The sequence below is a fragment of the Canis lupus genome, chromosome 4 (assembly GCF_048164855.1).
Source record: "Canis lupus baileyi chromosome 4, mCanLup2.hap1, whole genome shotgun sequence".
NCBI classification, from domain to species: Eukaryota; Metazoa; Chordata; class Mammalia; order Carnivora; family Canidae; genus Canis; species Canis lupus.
The window spans coordinates 21867531-21885683 of NC_132841.1; the positions used below are offsets into that span (position 1 = coordinate 21867531).

The following is an 18153-nucleotide window of genomic DNA, read 5'->3' on the forward strand; positions in this document are numbered from 1 at the left end:
AACAGAAGAGAACATTTAAATGAATAAATCAATATTAAGGCTGTCTCACTTATGTCTTTAAACACTTGTTTTATGATCATATAATCTTTAAATGGTTCATAAAATAGCTACATTACTCTCAATACAAACAGGCCTAAAGCTACACGTCAAAATGACGCATTACCTTATCTTTAAATTCTGCATTGAAAGCAAACTGATTCTCTGGTTTTCCATCAGGAACCTTGTACCTTCTAAACCAGTCCACAGTAGCTTCCAGGTAGCCAGGTTTCAGCCGCTTGACATCATTAATATCTAAGAAGAGAATAAGCAGGTTGCAAGATGCATATATAATTATTCATGTAATAAAAATCTCAAGTATGTACTTTGAGAGAGCTATGAGATAGATTATCAACAAAGTAAAAGATAGCATAGCATTAGAACTAACCACCGTGTTATAAAGAGAACACATACACATAAAAAGGAAATCATCTAGTGACTTTATTAAGGGATCAATACAATAGTAACTTCTATTAAAAGAGAGGGAGGAAAAATGACAGAGGGAGGAAAAATGACTGGGGACTGCATAAGGAAGGAACTGGTTTGGCAAGGGTAGGTAATTTCTATGAGAAGGGCAGCAGATACTAAAACAGACAGCCTGAGGGCTATATTCAGAGGCACACACCCCAATTACCAAAGATAAGAAAAAAGGGATTATACTGAAATCCCTTGACCAGTGACCTGTTAAATAAGGCTAGACTTCTCACTCTACAGGATAGGCATCTATATCACAATGCTGTGGTTCTGGCCAACAGAAAAATGTCCTGTTTAAAAAACTTTTCAGAGTGCCTGGGTGGCTCAGTCAGTTAAGCAACCAACTCTTGATTTTGGCTCAGATCATGGTCTCAGGGTTGTGGAATCTAGTCCCGTGTTCTGCGGTTCTGCAGTTAGCACGGAGTCTGCTTGAGATTCTCTCTCCTTCTGCCCCTCCTCGAACTCACTTACTGGTCTCACAACCTCTCTATCTCTCTCAAAGAGGATCAATGTATCCAACCTAGTTGCTTTAGTGGATAAGCAGTCCTATTCCATGGCTCTGTGTCTATCTCTCCCAAAGTTGTGGCTAGTCAAGAGTTCTCCCCATCTAGAAACTCCAGTAAACTCTTCAAATTATAATGGATGGCAGACAGATACTGTCTTGAGTTGACATTGTAGGAAAGCTGCATGCTACTTGCACCATGGGGCAGCCACCCAGAGAAAATTTTCAGGGTTCTAATAGCTTCTACTGCAGGGAAATGATGCCCTAGCAAAATGCCACTGACACACTGACAGGTGTGGGTGGCTTCACTAACTGTGGCTGGAGCATGCCACTTAGCACAAGTGCTCTTATGTAAGTAGCACATATGAAAATAGACATATTGATCATGAGAATCACTGTACAAAATTTTAATACAGAACTATCTGAAACTATCTTTATCCTTTTTCTGACTCTCTCTGACTCTTCTTCTGTCATCAAATCGCCTTCTGACTATAGGTGAGAAAAGCTCTCTGCTTTCAAGGACTCATGATTAGATGGGGCCCAGCTGGATAATCCATGATACTCTCCCCATCTCAAGGACCTAACCTTAATCACATCTGAAAGTCCATCTGCCATGTAAAGTAATCTATTCAGAGTTTCTGGGGATTAGGAGGTAGACATCTTTAGAAGGGGCACAGCCTTATTCTGCTACTATAAAATCCTAGAGGTTTTGACAAATGCATAGTATCATATATCCACCATTAGTGTCACCATTTGTGGCAAGCAGAAAACTGTCCACACTTAAAGATGTACATACTCTAATTCCCAGAACCTGTGAATTTGTTATGTTACATGGCAAGGGGGAATGAAGGTTGCAGGTGGAATTAAGGTTGTTAATCAGCTGAACTTAAAACTGGAGATAATCCTGGGTTATCTGGGTGAGCTTAATCATAAAGGTCTTCATGTGGAAGAGGAAGGCAGAAGAATCAGGGAAGAAGAGATAAAAACTTGACTTGCAATTGCTGGCTTTTAAGATGGAGAGAGGACATGAATCACAGAATGTGGGCAGCCTTTAGAAGCTGGAATGCAAGGGAAAATATTTTTCTTTAGAGCCTCCAGAAAGAATACAATCCTGTGATATCTTGATTTTAGTCCAGTAAGACCCATTTCAGACAGGCAAGAGAAGGTCAATTCAATAACTAAAATGGATTTAATTATTAACGAGAGGCAAGATTAATATAAAAATAGTCATGATAGGGCAGCCCTGGTGGCTCAGCGGTTTAATGCCGCCTTCGGCCCGGGGTGTGATCCTGGAGACCCGGGATCAAGTCCCATGACAGGCTCCCTGCATGGGGCCTGCTTCTCCCTCTGCCTCTCTCTCTCTGTGTCTGTCATGAATAAATGAATAAAAATCTTAAAACAAAAAAAATAGTCATGATAATAAGACACAGAGTTACAAACATTTCTTTTTCAAAAAGGACTCAATCAAATTATAGCACTAACCCATACATTTTTGGCCAAGTGATTCCCAATAATGGTTCCCAATGATTCCCAAGACAATTCAATGGGGGAAAGAATAAATGGTCTTTTCAAAAAATGGTGCTGGGACAAGTAGATATCCACGTCCAAAAGAACGATGCTGACCTAATCCATAACATATACACAAATTAACATAGAAAAGATCAGGGACCTAAATGTGAGAGCTAAATTTATAAAAGTCTTAGAAACATAAGTATCAATCTTTGTGACCCTGGACTAAGTAGTGGTTTCTTAGGTATGACACTACAAGCACAGGAAACGAAAAAAAAAAAAAAGAAAAAAGATAAATCAGACTACACAAAAATGGAAAACTTGAGTGCTTACACTAAGAAAATTCAAGGACAATCTACAAAATGGAAAAAAATACAGGTAAATTATGTATTTCCTAAAAGTCTAGTGTCTACAATACATAAAAAACTTTTATAATCCAACAATAAAACATACCACTAGAATGGCTATAATAATAATAAAAAAAGTAACAAATGAGCAAGGAAGTAGAGAAATTAGAACACTTATAGCAAGCTGGCAGGACTGGTAAAATGGTGCAGCTGCTTTGGGAAAGAGTTTGGCCATTCCTGAAAAGGTTAAACATGAGAGTTTCCATATGATTCAGCAACTCCACTCCTAGGTATCTGTATCTGAGAAGATTTAAAAACATTTGTCCACATAAAAACTTGTTCAGGCGTGTTCATAGCAGCAGCATTATTCCTAATAGCCAAAAACAAACCAAATGTCTACCAACAGATGAATGGATAAACACAATGTGGCATATATCAATGCAATGTATAGAATTCAGCCAAAAAAAGGAAGGAGTGCTACAACATGGATGCACCTAGTAAGCATTATGCTAAGTAAAAGAAACCAGACACAAAAGGTCACAAGTATATGAAATTCCAAGTATACAAAACATGCAGGATGGGGAAATCCATGGAGACAGACGTGCAGATTAGTGGTTGCCAAAGCCCAGGAAGAGCAGGGACTAGGGAGTAACAACTTAGAGGGAAAGTTTTCCTTTCAAGTGATGAAATGTCCTGAAACTAGACAGTGGTGAAGGCTGTACAACCTTGTGAATGTACTATATGCCACCAAACTGTACACTTTAAAATGGTTAAAACGGTGAATTTTGTGTTAAGTGAATTTTACCACCAAAAAAAAAAAGGGGGGGGGGGGCAGAGGGAGGGGCGGCAGATGAAAGAAGTACTGATATATGTTAAAATGTAGATGAGCCTTGAAAACATGATGCTGGGCAGCCCGGGTGGCTCAGTGGTTTAGCGCTCCCTTCGGCCCGAGGTGTGGTCCTGGAGACCCGGGATCGAGTCCTCTGTCGGGCTACCTGCATGGAGCCTGCTTCTCCCTCTGCCTGTGTCTCTGCCTCTCTCTCTCTGGCTCTCATAAATAAATTAATAAAATCTTTTTTAAAAAAAGGAAGAAAGAAAGAAAAAGAAAACATGATGCTACGTGAAAGAAGCCAGCCAGGCACATTATCATACGATTCCACTTGTGTGAAATGTTCAGAACAGGCAAATCCATAAAGACAGGCAATAGATTAGTGGTTGCCAGGGACAGCAGGAAGTGGAAATATTGAGGGATTGCTAATGGATATAGGGCTTCCTCTTAGGGTGAGGAACTTGTTCTGGAATTAGGTAGTAGTGATAGTTGTACAACCAAGTAAATATATGAGAAATCGTAGAATTATATACTTTAAAGTAGCAAATTTTACAGAATGCAGATCATGTCTCAATAAAAAAAAATTTTAAGTAAATAAATAGAGCATCTGAATGCTAGTATGTGTGGAAGGAAAAAAGAAAACAGTAGACACAAACTACCAGATTTTTCCTTTCCTGGAACGAAGGAGAAAGTTTAGTTAACTACTAAGAAGTTCACTATGTAAAGTAACAACGCTTTGTTGAATATTTTGCTTCTCCATTCTTTAACAGTCTGAAGGCATGGGCTTATTCTTTATTGCTTACTGAAGCCAATTCTGTCATTATAGGTTAAGTTTGGTGGTGCATAAGATTTGGATACAGACTTAGATCTTCAGATTTCCTTACCATTGTAATTGGCTGCATCAGGATCATCCACATTAATGGCAATGACTTTCCAGTCAGTTTCTCCTTCATCAATCATAGCCAGTATGCCCAGAACTTTCACCCTAATTATTTCACCTCTTGCACATACCTAAGAGTCAATACCCACAGTTAGGACCATACTACAGAATGAACCTTTGGAAGAAAAGTTTTACTTGGTAGTTAACAGGAAATACAGAAGATGCTGAATTTCTGCAAACTTACCTTAAGATTGTTCCTTTAAGCAATTTTTAAAAAGCTAAACAAGCAAATCCCTGTCAGTCCTATCAAAATTGAAAATAGGTACCTTATTACTTATAGGCCCTAAGAAAAGCAATAATATGGTTCAGGATAATTCCTACTTTTTGAACTGCCACTGTTTGTGCCAAAGAATAAATCCACCATAATGTCTCAAATTCACATTTAAATGTGTTTTCTTAAAATAAGTCAGTCAGAGAAAGACAAATACCATATGATCTCACTCATTTGTGGAATTCAAGAAAAAAAAAGATGAGCATATAGGAAGGGGGAAAGAAAAAAAGGAGAGAAGGAAACAAATCATAAGAGACTCTTAGAGACAGAGAACAAACAGGGTTGCTAGAGGGCGGTAGATGGGGTAGGGGAATAGATGGGTGATGGGGATTAAGGAGGCACCTGTGTTGAGCACTGGTTGTTGTATGTAAATGATAAACCACTGAATTCTACTGAAACCATTATTGCACTATATGTTAACCAGAAAATAAATAAATAAATAAATAAATAAATAAATAAATAAATAAATAAGCAAGCTTTCTCAGCTTTTTATTTTATAGAAACAACTGAATTAGGCATATCATATATGACTTAACTTTATGAGTTAAAAAAATTAATGACAGCCTTCTTTTTGGTTAACTATTTCCCTGAGCCTGAGAAAAACCATAAAGAAATAGAATTATAGTCATAATCTTACAGCAGCCCTACTTGATAAAGAAATTCTGACCAATTGTCTCCAGCTCATGAGGTTATCTGGCATGAGTCAGGTCGCTGACTGCTCCCAGTCATTAGGTAAAGTTTGCCCCGTATTGAGATGAAATTTGCCTCCTAGTACTCTTCACCTACTGACTCACCATCTGCCTTCTGAAGCAATGAGGACACAACCATTTCTCCCACATGTATGTACAGTCATGTGTGCATATATACACACTTTTCCACACTAGTTTTAAATGCACAAATTGTAACATACAAATGCTTCAATGAACCAGAAGCTTTTAATTTATCAAAGGGACATCATTATTTTGCTGATACTCATATATTTTATTAACAATATTTTTTGAAGTATGAACTTTGTATACCACATTACTATCTTGTTGACTCTACAGAAAAATATTTCAGATTCCATTACCTTACTTCCAATTTCACACACATCGATGGGGTCATTGTCACCACAACAGCCAGTATGTTTGTCATTGTGTCCTGGGTCTTCCCAAGTCTAAAAAAAATAACAATAATAAGGCTGAGAGTATATCACTCTTCTACATGTTACTAACAAAGTGGATCATGTTTGACATTAAAAAGTAACACCCCATAAGTCTGCAAAAATATAAATCCAGTCAACTATACTCAAAAAAAATTTTTTAAAGATTTATTTATTTATTTATTTATTTATTTATTTATTTATTTAATTTATGATAGACAGAGAGAGAGAGAGAGAGAGAGAGAGGCAGAGACACAGTCAGAGGGAGAAGCAGGTTCCATGCTGGGAGCCTGACACGGAACTCGATCACAGGACTCCAGGATTGCGCCCTGGGCCAAAGGCAGGCGCTAAACCGCTGAGCCACCCAGGGATCCCCCCCCAAAATTTTTTTAAATATGAATCTTTAGCTATTTTCTTCTAATTTTTAAGTTTGCAGGTTCCTCACAGGGAGCCCACCCAATGCAGGACTCGATCCCCAGACCCCAGGATCATGCTCTGAGCCAAAGGCAGATGCTCAACCGCTGAGCCACCCAGGCATCCCTAGTTTCTTCTCATTTTTAAGAAATTATTTCTTTTTTTTTTTAAGATTTTATTTATTCATGAGAGACACACCTAGAGAGAGAGGCAGAGACACTGGCAGAGGGAGAAGCAGGCTCCATGCAGGGAGCCTGATGTGGGACTCGATCCCAGGTCTCCAGGATCACACCCTGGGCCGAAGGCGGCACTAAACCACTGAGCCACCCGGGCTGCCCAAATTTTTATTTCACATCTAAGAATCTTCACTATATACAATAATTTTAATTAAATGTTGGGGCTCTATTATGCTGCATATGCTATATATGTTCAAAAATATGCTAAACTAAATTTAAACCTTAAAAGAAAGAATAATCTTTTCTTAAGTTTATTTATTTGTTTTATTTTTAGTAATCTCTACACTCAACATGGGGCTTGACTCCCCACCTGAGATCAAGAGTCACAGGCTCTACTGACTAGCCAGCCAGGGTCCCAATAATGAACCTACTTAAAACAAGCAAAAACAACCACCTAATAATAGCTCAGACAACATGCAACACAAATACAGACCCAAATATTTACCTAAAAAACACATTGAAAGTAAAATGCGTTTGATGAACTCTTCATGTTCACTATCTTCTACTAACTAGATTTTCTTTAGAATAAATTTCCAAAACAGACGTACATAGACAGTAGTACTAAAATGGAAATGCGGGGATCCCTGGGTGGCTCAGCAGTTTGACACCTGCCTTTGGCCCGGGCATGATCCTAGAGCCCTGAATCGAGTCCCGTGTCGGGCTCCCAGCATGGAGCCTGCTTTTCCCTCCTCCTGTGTCTCTGCCTCTTTCTCTCTCTGTGTCTATCATAAATAAAAATAAATAAATAAATCTTTAAAAAATAAAATAAAATAAACAAAATATAAAATAAAATAATAAAATAAAATAATAAAATAAAATAAAGTAAAATAAAATACATAAAATAAATAAAATAAAATAAAATAAAATAAAATAAAATAAAATAAAATAAAGGAAATGAGATGCTCTGGTGGTAAAAGTGTCATCATTGACCAGGAGCCAAGACTGAAAAGTTAATCAGGATTTTTCTGGAGCTTTCAATTGCTGGCTTTATTTCCTGAGTCCTCATAAAGCATCTCACAAACGAATGGATAGTCTGCGCACTACCAGAATTTTAAAATGTAGCCATTGTTCTAGTTCTTTTCTCCCCAATCTAGAACTTATATCTTGGATTTGTTTGCCTACTCAACTGGAGTAAAGGCAAAAACATCAAAGTGAAGAGGCATAAAGGGCAACTGGGGGATCCCTGGGTGGTTCAGTGGTTTAGCACTGCCTTCAGCCCAGGGCGTGATCCTGGAGACCCAGGATCAAGTCCCACGTCCGGCTCCCTGCATGGAGCCTGCTTCTCCCTCTGCCTGTGTCTCTGCTTCTCTCTGTGTCTCTCATGAATAAATAAAATCTTTAAAAAAATAAAATAAAGGAAAACAGAATCCCATTTACTACTCTACCACAAAAGAGTGGCATTAAGAAGAAGAAATCAGGACTCTTAACATAAAAGCATACATGCGCTAGGTTCCTCACAACAGCCTGTGAGCTAGGTGCTAGTAATATCTTGGGGAGATAGGTCTTGGGAAGGAAGAAAGGCAAGTTAGTCGAGTGAGCTAGCAAATAACAGACTTGAGATGTGGTACCAATACAGAGCTTTCAACCACCAGGCTATACAGGCTCTCCTAACAGGTTTGCCACTCATTATGTAAAGAAACAGTGTGTATGGTTTATGACCAGTCCATATAGAAAAATAAATATTTCAGAAAAGAATAAACTTTCAAATGTGAATTTAAACACTGTAAACAGGGACACCTCAGTGGCATTGCGGTTGGGCATCTGCCTTTGGCTCAGGGTGTGATCCCAGGATCCAGGATCGGATTCCACATCAGGCTCCTTGCATGGAGCCTTCTTCTCCCTCTGCCTCGGTCTCTGCCTCCCTCTCTCTCTCTCTCTGTGTCTCTCATGAATAAATAAATAAATAAAATCTTTTAAAAAAATCAACACTATAAACATTTATCTTTCAGTTTATTTTGAAAATAACTTGTTCAAGAAAGTACTGAAATAATTACTTTTCTGTTGCTAAAATCTACCGTAGCGAACACTTTCCACATGTGTTTAAATCTTTTTCATTAACAGCAGCGGGTTAACCTTTTGTAAGCTAAAAAGTACATTTCGAGCAATCACACAGGGACATACCTGAGGGATGGCACCATAGTTCCAGATATATCCTTTATAAGGGAACAAATTTGCAACATAACGGAGTTTTCCTTTCTTCACATCTTGTTTAATTGGGTTTAGAGGGTCTTTTGTAGCTATCTGAAATAAAAAATTTCAAATCAGAATATTTGGATATAAAATACTATTCAAATAAGGATTTGAGGAAATGAATTGTGGAATACATAGCCCCTAATTCCACTTTAATGACATGCTTTACCTCTAACATTTTCATGATTTGATATGTTTTTCCGTAATCAGCCTTTAAGTGGAAAACTTATTTGAGGTATACAGAAAGGAAAACAAACAAAAAACATTTACTTACTCCAGAAAGCAAAAACTAAAATTATCTGTAATAAATCCTAACATTGGAGAAATGTTTTAAGGTTTCTTTTAAACAGGCAAAATAAATATTATCCAACTTAAAATTTTCTTTAAAACATTTTAAATTATTCAAATATTTGAGTATATAACATATGCAAAGTGGGGTTACTGTCAAAAAGCTTAATTAACTGATATAAAATGTGTAACAACCACAACAAAAAGCCAAACCTATTAGGTATCATCAGAAAGAAATTAACAAAATGCAACAGAAATTCTAATAAAATCACAGGTGGCTAGGGTAACTAAAGAGAGCCTACTGACTCTGTGGAGGCATCAATGATGGACTTAAGAGGACAAAAGAGGAGAAAAAGGTAATTCTAGGCTTTCAGAATGCCAGAAGCAAGGGTGTGGAAATGGAAAGTCCATAGCATATTTGTAAACAGTAACTGGTTGGGTTGGAGTCTCAGGGGGAGATTGGCAGGCAACAGGGGATCCAATTGGAAAGCAGACTGCACTAACAAGAAGGGCTTCAGCTGTTAAACCCTTAAACAAATCAGTGTGGCTAGGTCAAAGTTAGTACCCTAAGTCTAATTATGAATATAAGGGGAAACATACCTCCATTTTTGCATTAGACCAGCGTGGTACTTCAACTACCATGTGGAAAACGTCCTGAAAAAAACAAAACAAAACAAAACAAAAAACAGAATTCAGATGGTCACAGGAGCTAATCTATTATCTTACTTCAATGAGCATGCTCTAGTTCTTCCAGAATTAAATTGTTCATTGTTTTGGACTTTGGAAGTCAATGGGCTTTCAGTAAAATTCATCAAAAAAAAATCAGATAACTGATGAAGAATGAAGAGATAAAGCAAATATGCAAAATAACTGTAGAATCAGGCAGCCCCGGTGGCACAGCGGTTTGGCGCCGCCTACAGCCTGGGGTGTGATCCTGGGGTCACAGCATGGAGCTTGCTTCTCCCTCTGCCTGTGTCTCTGCCTCTTTATCTCTGTGTCTATGAATAAATAAATAAAATCTTAAAAAAAAAAAAAAACTGTAGAATCAAGGTGGTGGCTGTATGCCTGTCCATGGTGTATATTCTTTCAACTTTTTTGTATGTTTAAGTAAAGATAATAAATTTTTCATAATAAAATGTTGAGGGGTGGGTAAGAATGTTCCTATAAAGAAACAGTTTTTAAACATAACAGAATTTCTATCTCTGAGGAAGCCCATCTTCAAAGTGATCATCTCCAAAGGCTACTTACTTCCTCCAATGACAGTGCAATTGCTGAGGATGTTTTCGGAACTCTGATTTCAGAGGCAGTTTGTAAGACAAACCCAAGTCCATTTAGTTACTTTGTCATACTTTAGTTTTAGCCTCATACAAAATCAATCAACTCGATTACCCACATCATTCTCCCAACTTGGCTGTTTTTAAAAAATCAAGTACTCCTTGAAAAGACAAGAAGTTTGACACTGAAGAGCACATAAGTTCCAAAAATATTTTGATTCATGGCAGTGCTACTGTAATTAGTTTACAGCCTTAAACTGAGCTTTAAATGGTCAAATTTATTTTTACCAAGAGATCAAACTTTTTTTAAAAAAGATATTATTTATTTATTCATGAGAGACACAGAGAGAGAGGCAGAGACACAGGCAGAGGGAGAAGCAGGCTCCATGCAGAGAGCCTGATGCAGGACTCGATCCTGGATCCTGGGATCATGCTCTGACCCCAAGGCAGATGCTCGACCACTGAGCCACCCAGGCATCCCGGGATCAAACTTTAAATGCAGTTTTCCAATTTACAGCCTCTGCAAAAGGCATACATGAAGACAAATCTGCAATTATTCTTTTATAAAATGTGTATTTTTTAAAGGGAGATTTCAACTGAAAATCACTTAGTTACACACTTCTTAGGATTACTTCTCTGCTACTTTGCATCACAAATAGGGACTGGTAAAAAGAGAGATAAGTGCTCTATCCCTGTAAGGTAAATACTATGTGGTTTAGAAAAAGTAACACATTGTTCATGGGTAGACCCAATCTTTGATTAAATTTCATTCTACCTACTATACGTTTTCAAGAACTGCATCTATCTTGTACACTACTCAGGTAGGTATTACAATGGAAGATCTTGGGACACTTGGGTGGCTCCGTGGTTGAGTGTCTGCCTTCAGCTCAGGGTGTGATCCCGAAGTCCTGGGATCGAGTCCCACATCAGACTCACTGCGAGGAGACTGCTTTTCCCTCTGCCTGTGTCTCTGTCTCCCTCTGTGTCTTTTATGAATTAATAAATAAAATCTAAAAAACATATATATATATTTTTACGAACTAATCATACGAGTCATACGAACAAGCAGCAATATCTTAAGGGTCCACAAGATGGCGCTGCTACCACGTGAAAGAGTGAGAAGCAAAAACCAAGGAGACTGGTTTTTGTTTTTTTAAGATTTTATTTATTCATTCATGAGAGACACAGAGAGATAGGCAGAGACAGAAGCAGAGGGAGAAGCAGGCTCCATGCAGGGAGCCTGACGTGGGACTCAATCCCGAGTCTCCAGGATCAGGCCCTGGCCCAAGGCAGGCGGTAAGCCACCCAAGGATTCCCAGAGATTGGTTTTTTTAAAGAAAGCATTACCAAATAAATAAATTACCTCAAGGGAAAAAGTAGCAAATAGAGGTAAAATATATGATTTCAAAATTTAGTAACTATATTTGTAGAACATTTTAATTGGATTACATGATAAATACGATGATAAATACAGAGCCTCAAAATACATGATAAATACATGATAAATATAGATCCTCAAAAACCACATTATATAATGATACAAAAACCCACATAACTATATATAATGGGAAGCAAGCAAGCAAAGAAAGAAAAGAATGACCAACATTACAGGAAAGAAAACATCTTTCTGAAAATGGTAATATAACTACTGCAAACACAAGAACTCCAAAACCGTGAAGGTTTGTTGCTTTTTAGAAATTAGGTAAGCCAAAAAATAGCAAGGAGTATCCTTAAAAAGTCTCAGAGCTGATTCATTCATTTTCTTTCAACAAATAATGAATCACTGATTGCCACTGTTCTGTTATTTTCCCAGGCCCTGAAGACTAGTGGTGAACAGAATAAAAGCTCCTTTTACTCCCTAAAAGTTGGATCTCCAAATTGGGTTGTTTCTGTGTGGAGTCCTCAGGCTACAGCCGGGGAGTCCACAAACCTGAGTGAGAGACCTTGTCTGTAAAATGAAATGTTTAACACATTTTCAAGTGTTTGGAGATGCTGTAGTGATTATTGTATCTTTTTTTTTTTTTTTTTTAAGATTTTATTTATTTATTCACGACAGACACAGAGAAAGAGAGAGGCAGAGACAGGCAGAGGGAGAAGCAGGCTCCATGCACCGGGAGCCTGACAGGGTACTCGATCCTGGGTCTCCAGGATCACACCCTGGGCTGAAGGTAGTGCTAAACCGCTGGGCCACCCAGGCTGCCCATTTATTATATCTTTTTTTAAAGCAATGAGCTTGGGATGCCTGAGTGGCTGAGGCTGAGCATCTACCTTTCGCTCAGGGCGTGATCCCGGAATCCAGGATCAAATCCCACATTGGGCTCCCTGCATGGAGCCTGCTTCTCCCTCTGCCTATGTCTCTTCCTCTCTCTCTGTGTCTCTTGTGAATGAATAAAATCTTTAAAAAAATTATTAAAAAAATAAAATAAAGCAATGAGCTTATAGCTTTTAGTCATTATTCTCTCCAATTATTATCACAATATAGGTGTTACTTAAGTATTTTGATATACAACAGAGGAGCTTCATTCTTTAGCAGGAACTACTAGTACAGAATAGTTTATTCCTCCTAGATAACCATGGCAGCAATTCAGAGAGTTGTTCAGGTGACCAGTAATCCTTAGGATTTTCAGGGTAATATAAGTAATCCCAACCAATTACTCCATTGCCAGAAGCGCTTTTACTGTTAAATTATGCATTCTAATTGGAACTCCTATGCACTGTTCGTAGGAATGTAAGATGGAATAGCCACTGTGGAAAATGGCAATCCTCCCAAAAACTAAAAACAGAATTACCCTATGACCCAGCAATTCCACTTCTGGGTATTTACCCAAAAGAACTGAAAGCAGGGTCTTGAAGAGGCATTTGTACACCCATGTTCATAGCAGCATGATTCACAATATCTAAGCCCAAAAGAGGAAGAAAATTCTAACATGCTATAATGTGGCTGAACCCTGAAGATGTGATAAGTGAAAGAAGCCGGTCACAAAGGACAAAAATATTGTATGTTTCCACTTACCTGAGGTATCTAAAGAAGCCAAATTCAGACACACAGAGCCAAATTCTACACACAGAGTAGAGGGTAGCTGCCAGAGGATTGGCAGGAGGGATGGGGAGTTAGTGTTTAATGGGGGTGGAGTTTCAGTTTGGCAAGCCCAAGAGAGTTCTGGAGATGAAGGGTGGTTATGTTTGCACAACACTGTGAATGTACTCAATATCACTAAACCTTTTTTTTTTTTTTTTTTTAATTTATGATAGTCACAGAGAGAGAGAGAGAGAGAGAGACACAGGCAGAGGGAGAAGCATGCTCCATGCACCGGGAGCCCGATGTGGGATTCCATCCTGGGTCTCCAGGATCGCACCCTGGGCCAAAGGCAGGGGCTAAACCGCTGCGCCACCCAGGAATCCCTCAGTATCACTAAACTTAACAATGCTTACGACTGTCAATCTTATGTGGATTTTACAATTAACAATTAGGAAAAATTACGCATTCTCACGTTTCCAATGTTTATGCATTTAAAATACTGAGGACAAGGGGCGCCTGGGTGGCTCAGTAGGTTAAGTATCTGCCTTCGGCTCAGGTCATGATCCCAGGGTCCTGGGAGCAAGTCCCACATCAGGCTTCCTGCTCTGTAGGAGCCTGCTTCTCCCTTTCCTGCTCTCCCTGCTTGTGCTCTGTGAAATAATAAAATCTTTAAAAAAAATAAAATAAAATAAAATAGTGAGACAAGTTTTTAGGATATTTCGTACCCAGTTATGAATTCATGCCTTCTTTCACTAATCCCAACTGGTTTCAACTATGACTTAGCTCAATCCTAGACTTATTATCTTATTATCCCCATTTTTAGGGCTTCTCAGAACTCTGTTCTCCACCTCTACTCTGCTTTGATTCTCATCCCTGCTCTGGCATCTAGCTCCTTATTTATAGTTTCAGAGGAAGGAAGGAAGAGGTTAGCATCCCTTGTAGGAGGATTCTGACAAGCCTGTGGGAGGCAGAGGAAAGGCAAACCATAGCTTTAGCTCTGACTTCCCAAAGTTAGGCATATCAGTCTTACTTCTCAGATTTGTAATCATTTCATCAATAAGAACGTCAATGTCGAAGGTGTCCAGATTCCAAGATTAGAAATTTAAGGATAAAATTAATTACATCATTCTATTAAATTAAAAAGACTTTAAATACTTTTTAAATACTTTTGTATTTTAGGGACAGAAGAAATGTAACCTATATTTTGCTTAGTCTTTTCATTTCATATTATTTTGTATTTTAAATACTTTTAAATACTTTTGTATTTTAGGGACAGAAGAAATGTAACCTATATTTTGCTTAGTCTTTTCATTTCACTGATTAAATAGGGATATTATAGTGGTATGGTGATCATAGGTTTCGTCTCCAAACTGGTTAGTTTTCTTGTGGGTCAAATTAGTAGTCTAACGAGTTGTTGGCTAGTGAGCAGGCTATAGCTATTTGGTAGACTATTATTACTAATGTAGTTAAGTATGTGTATACAGGGACCATGCTCTTAATATAATTATATCCCATCTCTGAATCTTAGTAGTAAAGTTAAATGGGTCTTTACTGGGGAACCTGTGACCACCTCATGATTTACAATCTGTTTCCAACACTGCATCTGAAGCCTAGTGAACATGACATGCTATAATGCAAAATTATGTCAGTGGCTTAAATTAGCATTTTCAAGTTAATCTATCGCATTTCTCTGGATAACTTCAGGAATCAAGGAACAAAGACTTAGGAAAAAATAATCAGTCTCTGATTCTATCCTCCTTACTTTTACTTTTCTGTTTTGCAGTAAAATTTACAGAAAAACAGTGGTAGTTAGGATTTTCTTCCAAATATATCTAGAGATTAGACATGAAGCAAGAGGCTAATAAAAAACAAGGGCAGCTTACCTTTTTTTTTTTTTTTTTTTTTTTTCAAAAACCTATAGAATAGTGTTGGAGTATAAAATCCCTATCAGAAGAGTTCACATAAGGAAATGTTCCACCCCCATAGAGGAACTTTTGAAAAGGTATACCAGATTTCATCATTTCTAAGGTATTATACCTTACTAAGTACTCACCAAGTGACAAGGGCTCTTAACTCTTGATTTTAGGTTTTGGCTTCAAAGTTGGTTTTTTGATTACAGGATATACTCTAAACTATTATATGTAAATTGATTCCTCCTTGTGCACTGTCGGTGGGAATGTAAATCAGGTGCAGCCATTATGGAAAACAGTATGCTGGTTTCTCAAAACTCTAAAACTCGAACTACCATATAATCTAGCAATCCAATTTCTGGGTATATACCCCAAAGAAATTAAATCATAATCTTGAAGAGCACTCCCATGTGTGGGAATCTTATTTAGTTTTAAAAAAGGAAATCCTGCCTCTTATGACTACATGGATAAACGTGGAAGACATATGCTAAGTGAAATATATCAGTCAGATAGAGACAAATACTATCTGATCTCCCTTGTAAGTGGAATCCAAAAAAGTCAAACTCATAAAAACAGAGTAGAAAGGTGACTGCCAAAGGCTAGAGAAAAAGTGGAAATGCTGGTACAACTTTCCATTATAAGACAATTAAGTTCAGGAGATCTAATGTACACCATGGCTTAATGAAATTTGCTAAAAGAGCAGATATTAAGTATTCTTGTCACACACACACACACACACACACACACACACAAAGTAAATATGTCAGATGGTGAAGAGGTCTATTTGCTTAATTGGGGGAGATCATTTCACAATGTACACATATATAAAAACATTATATTATATACCTTAAATACATGACTATTTGTTAATCCTACCTCAATAGAGCTGAAAAAAATTAAAAAATTTTTAAAACAAAAAAGTAAATGGGTTCCTGATTATTTCCTTGACAAAAGATGTCTATTTGAGCAGCTGATGGAAAAAAAAATATGATAAACAAAGCTCACACCCTATTCATTTAGAATTGTAACTTCACAAAGGAAAATATGATTTATGCCAACCAAAAAACTTTGCTCACTAAATTTAGTATTAAAAGTCCAGAGGAGATGGTTAACCTATTAAAATTTAAAACCCAAGGGCCCCTGGGTGGCTCAGTGGTTGAGCATCTGCCTTCAGCTTAGGTCCCACATCCAGCTCCCTGTGGGGAGCTTGCTTCTTCCTCTGCCTGTGTCTCTGCCTCTCTCTCTGTCTCTCATGAATAAATAAAAAAAAATTTTTTTAAATTTAAAACCCAAGAAACACCTTACAGTAATACTCATTTAGGTTTCCAAAAACACAGATTTCCTATTCCCGGCAATTCCAACAAACTCTACGGTATGTATCTATAGAAAGTAATAAAACTGGGCAGCCCCAGTAGCTCAGCGGTTTAGTGCCGCCTTGGGTCCAGGGCGTGGAGACCCAGGATTGAGTCCCACTCCCTGCATGAAGCCTGCTCCTCCCTCTGCCTGTGTGTCTGCTTCTCTCTCTGTCTTTCTCTGTGTCTCTCATGAATGAATAAATAAAATCTTTATAAAAAAAAAAAAGTAATAAAACTTAATTGACATGCCATAGCTAAAAATAAGCTCCTCTCCAACCCTATCAGATGAGCTTTAAGAGAACTAAATTTTAAAAACAGATATTATAACTATAATCTGTTTACTTTCTTCTCTTTATAAAATTAAGCAGATGACTGCATTTTCAGGTGTCAAACTTTTCTATGATTTTCAAAAAATCCCTGCTTATCAGGGAGCCTTCTTTTTTCTCTCTCTCTCTCCCTCTGCCCCACCCTGCCCACTCCCTCACTCTCTTTCTCAAATAAATAAAATAAAATAAATCACAGGTTCTAAGCCAGAATGCCGGGGTTTCAAGCCTGTCACTGCAACTTACGAGTTCTAGCCGCTGATCCTGAACAACGGGGCTAATTAAAGAACCCAGCTCAGAGAATGACATGATCCCTAAATGATATAATCCACATAAGGACTTTAGCATAGTACCTAAGGTACAAGAAGCATTCAATAAATAGTATAACATATTTTTCTAAAGATTTATTTACTTATTTGAGAAAGAGAATGCTCATGAGAGGGACAGACAGTGAGGGGATACAGGCAGACAGCCCCCTGAGCACAAAACTCAATCCCAGGATCCTGAGATCATGACCTGAGCTGAAGAGCCAAATGCTCAATGGACTAAGCCACCCAGGCAACCCAGTAACAGTATTTTTTTTTAAGAATGCAATGATCTTTATGAGGCTTCATCAATAAGCTACATATACAGAAACATGGGACATCATCAGCCTAAAATGTAATCTAAAACGCTCACTAAGATTAACACTGCTCAGGGGTGAAGTAATCTGCTCAATTATCATTAGTGGTAAAACCAGGACTAAAAATAAAATCCAGATTCCTTACTCCTGATTCAGTGATTTTTACTCTATAAAATAGAGCTTTGAAAGGCTAAAGAAATAATCAGTCCTTGTGCTCAATATCATCATCCTATTTGTTTGGTTATTATTTACTGAGAATTTCCTAAAAGCCAGGCATTGTGGCTGTGTTATATGCGTATTTAATCATCCATCCCAACTCTATCTTTTTGATGAATAGACCACAGAGATTATGGTTAGAATGTCTCTTTTCAAAATTTAGTCACCCGAAAGCTCATTTGAGGGGGAAAAATGAGTTTATTCTCAGTTATGACAAGCCAATTAAGTTTAATTGTCATCAGTTTTCATCTGTTCCT

General features: G+C 37.8%; 1 protein-coding gene across 1 annotated transcript in view; it reads right to left on the bottom strand.

Moving 5' to 3' along the window:
• The window catches only part of PPA1 (inorganic pyrophosphatase 1), a 36244-nt gene that overhangs the window by 8806 nt on the left and 9285 nt on the right, over positions 1-18153 (bottom strand). Inside the window, exons 3-7 of the mRNA XM_072823431.1 lie at positions 9778-9831; positions 8821-8940; positions 5978-6064; positions 4582-4708; positions 164-291 (exon numbers count right to left, since the gene is read on the bottom strand). Of these exons, the coding sequence (XP_072679532.1) occupies positions 164-291; positions 4582-4708; positions 5978-6064; positions 8821-8940; positions 9778-9831 (516 nt within the window). The remainder of the gene's footprint in view (positions 1-163; positions 292-4581; positions 4709-5977; positions 6065-8820; positions 8941-9777; positions 9832-18153) is intronic.